Source organism: Branchiostoma floridae, unplaced genomic scaffold, assembly GCF_000003815.2.
Source record: "Branchiostoma floridae strain S238N-H82 unplaced genomic scaffold, Bfl_VNyyK Sc7u5tJ_1065, whole genome shotgun sequence".
NCBI classification, from domain to species: Eukaryota; Metazoa; Chordata; class Leptocardii; order Amphioxiformes; family Branchiostomatidae; genus Branchiostoma; species Branchiostoma floridae.
In genome coordinates, this window is record NW_023365596.1 from 348 (window position 1) to 2,987 (window position 2,640).

At 37.8% G+C, this 2,640-nt stretch overlaps 1 protein-coding gene across 1 annotated transcript; it reads right to left on the bottom strand.

Moving 5' to 3' along the window:
• Positions 1–1,247: 1,247 nt before the first annotated feature.
• On the bottom strand, positions 1,248–2,628 carry LOC118407263. Its single transcript, XM_035807721.1, has 2 exons — positions 2,163–2,628; positions 1,248–1,376 (listed from the first exon to the last, which is right to left on the bottom strand). The coding sequence occupies exons 1-2, from the start codon at positions 2,626–2,628 to the stop codon at positions 1,303–1,305; spliced, it is 540 nt and encodes a 179-aa protein (XP_035663614.1). The 3' UTR covers positions 1,248–1,302.
• Positions 2,629–2,640: the final 12 nt, after the last annotated feature.

Below are 2,640 nucleotides of genomic sequence, written 5' to 3' on the forward strand. Positions count from 1 at the left end.
GGTGTGTGTATAGTCATCAGTCATATGGTGTATTACAGCACCTTTGGGATATAATCATGGTACAGTACATTTTCACAGGTTTCACTTCTGAAGACATCTACATACCACTTAATGCTACAGCTAAGGGCTCTACTTCAAAATCAAAATGGGAGTGGGGGGATATCTAGTGCAATCTTCTCTACTGCCCTTACATAATACTTAAATATACTGTTATAGCACTTAGGAAACAATGAGCTGCATTCAGAAAAAAAAGACCATAAATAGCGTTTGTTGAAAATTGCACATAGAGAGATTGAAGAAAAGTACCTGTTCACGGAATTGCAACAGTGCATGAATTAAAAATGCATTATAGATAAATAAAACAAGACATGTTTCCTACAAAATTTGCAAGAGAGAGAGTGAGAGAGAGAAAGAGGAATTGAAAATGTACAATTTGGTTTTCTAATCCCTCTATTGTTTTCAGCAGTACTCTAATTGCATGGAAAAGATTTCTACTAAAAGCTATCATAATGATAATTCAGAACCTGTCATATATGTGCAAACTTCCATTCAGCATACAGATTTGTAGCCATCAGCTAATATCACATGTTGCTTTAAATTTACAACTCCATAATATTGTCTTGTCTAAAAACTTATAATCTAAGACTGGACTTAAATCGTAATGCGTGCTAAGATTCCTCTGCAACAGACTAATCCATATTTTTTACAATTCAACTTCTGATTTTCTAATAGTACAAAATGTAGTGAAAAAAAGTGAACATGCTATCTGGTCCACATAACATTGATATGTAGAGTTAAATACTGAGATTGTTGCTTGCAAAGAAGATAACCTAATGTGATTATGAGGTGTGCATCTAGCTGTGCTTAATAGATCAGTGATAATCATGCAATAATGTCTTTTATGATAAATGGTACCAGTCAGTTGATGCATTGACATGCTGATGACATGCAGAATCAGTCATTACATGTAGTTATGTGCGATGGCTGAAAATTGGTGCAATTTTTAAAGATTAACATGCAGTTAGCATGGCAGGCAATTAATGGGTGGTGCCCGCAAGAATTCTGCTTTAAAGGTTGGTCCATCTTTCGTTCCAGTCAATACGGCGTCAAACGTTGCCTTAAATCTGCAGATTGCCTGAACATAGCAATTCACAGCAATAGGCAGATACAGACATATTACATTCAACTTTTGAAATCTTATATTCTAAATTTTAAGAGGTTTGATTGTTTTTCTTCACTTTAAAAGAATTGAGACTGGTGAAGATGTACCAACATTTAAGCAAATATGCTGCTGCTGAAGTTTCATGCATGTCCTTGAACTGTTACCATTTGGGTTGCAGAAAAACCAGGGTCCATGTGTGGTGGTGTGTCGTCAGCTGTTTTGGTCATCCACAGAAGGGAAGAAGAGTTAGCTAAATTAAAAAGCAGACTGAGTGCAAGAATAATGGACAAAGCATGCTGGCTTCATCAGGTAAGCTGGAAACATAATATTCTTTCTTCAGTTCTTTTCGTCTCGGGAGACGGTCAAACATAATTAATATACATATCATGTAATAATATTATGTTGTAATAGTGTTGGACATTGGTTTAAAAAGGACATTTCATGATCAAGTGAAAATCTAGAAATGGTTGGATGGTATTTGTGGCATCAATTTTCTCATTTAAGACCAAACAAGTTGGACATCTTTTATTGAAATAGTTTTGGTTCCAATGAATATTGGTATTATGCAGGCTGAGGCATAATAGTCTGAGAATGTTTTACTGGGCATCCATGCATTGCCAAGATAGTTTATTAGCAAAGTTACAAACCCACCCTACAGACAAAAAGGATGTTTAAAAGTTGAAGAATTCCTTTAGGTTGTAGTAACTTACAAGCATCCTAGCAAAGGATAAATCCTGCTGTAGTGTGCGGGCATTTCCAGAGTTTGATGTCATCTGAGCTTTTGCTGCCATTTGTGGCATTCACATTTCAACCAATGTAGCTCAGGCATACAATAAGCCTCTTACTAGATTACTAGTCTTAGGATTTTTTGGCAATGGCTGAATTTTTTCTACAAATTTTCAGCAATTGTATGGATGACATCCTCTGGGAACCCCAAAACTGATGCAAGCAAGGCTTAGTATTTTTGAAGAAAATTGAGTAAAGAAGATGATTGACTAACCAGATTCCTTTGGTTCCTCAGGTGCAGTTTCTACGTGTATGTCTATGACCACATTAAGGCCAGGTGTGCTGGTCTCCTCCTTATCCTCCTCTTCATCCATTCCACAGTCCCCCTGTCCCTGATTGTCGGCTTGAGCTGCACTATCCCAGTTGTCATGGATGGGGATCTCCCTTTCAGCAGTAGTTCTTACGTCGCCATTCGGCACATTTTCTCCTGAGTTTGCGTTCTCAACATTGTCGGTGTGCTTCCCAGTGTCTGTTTCACATGGAGCATCATCATTTTTGGTCTCTTTGCCATTCCCAGCCACTTCGGAAGGCTCACTGGTCCCCTCTGGAATAACTGCTGGAAGGGATACTACGACATCTTCTGTTGTGGCAGCTGGGTCAACCTCATTTATAGCTGGTGTCAGTCCTTTGACAAAAAAGGGATAAAAGTCAGTTATATAACATCTATGCATACCATTCATATCAAGCAGGTT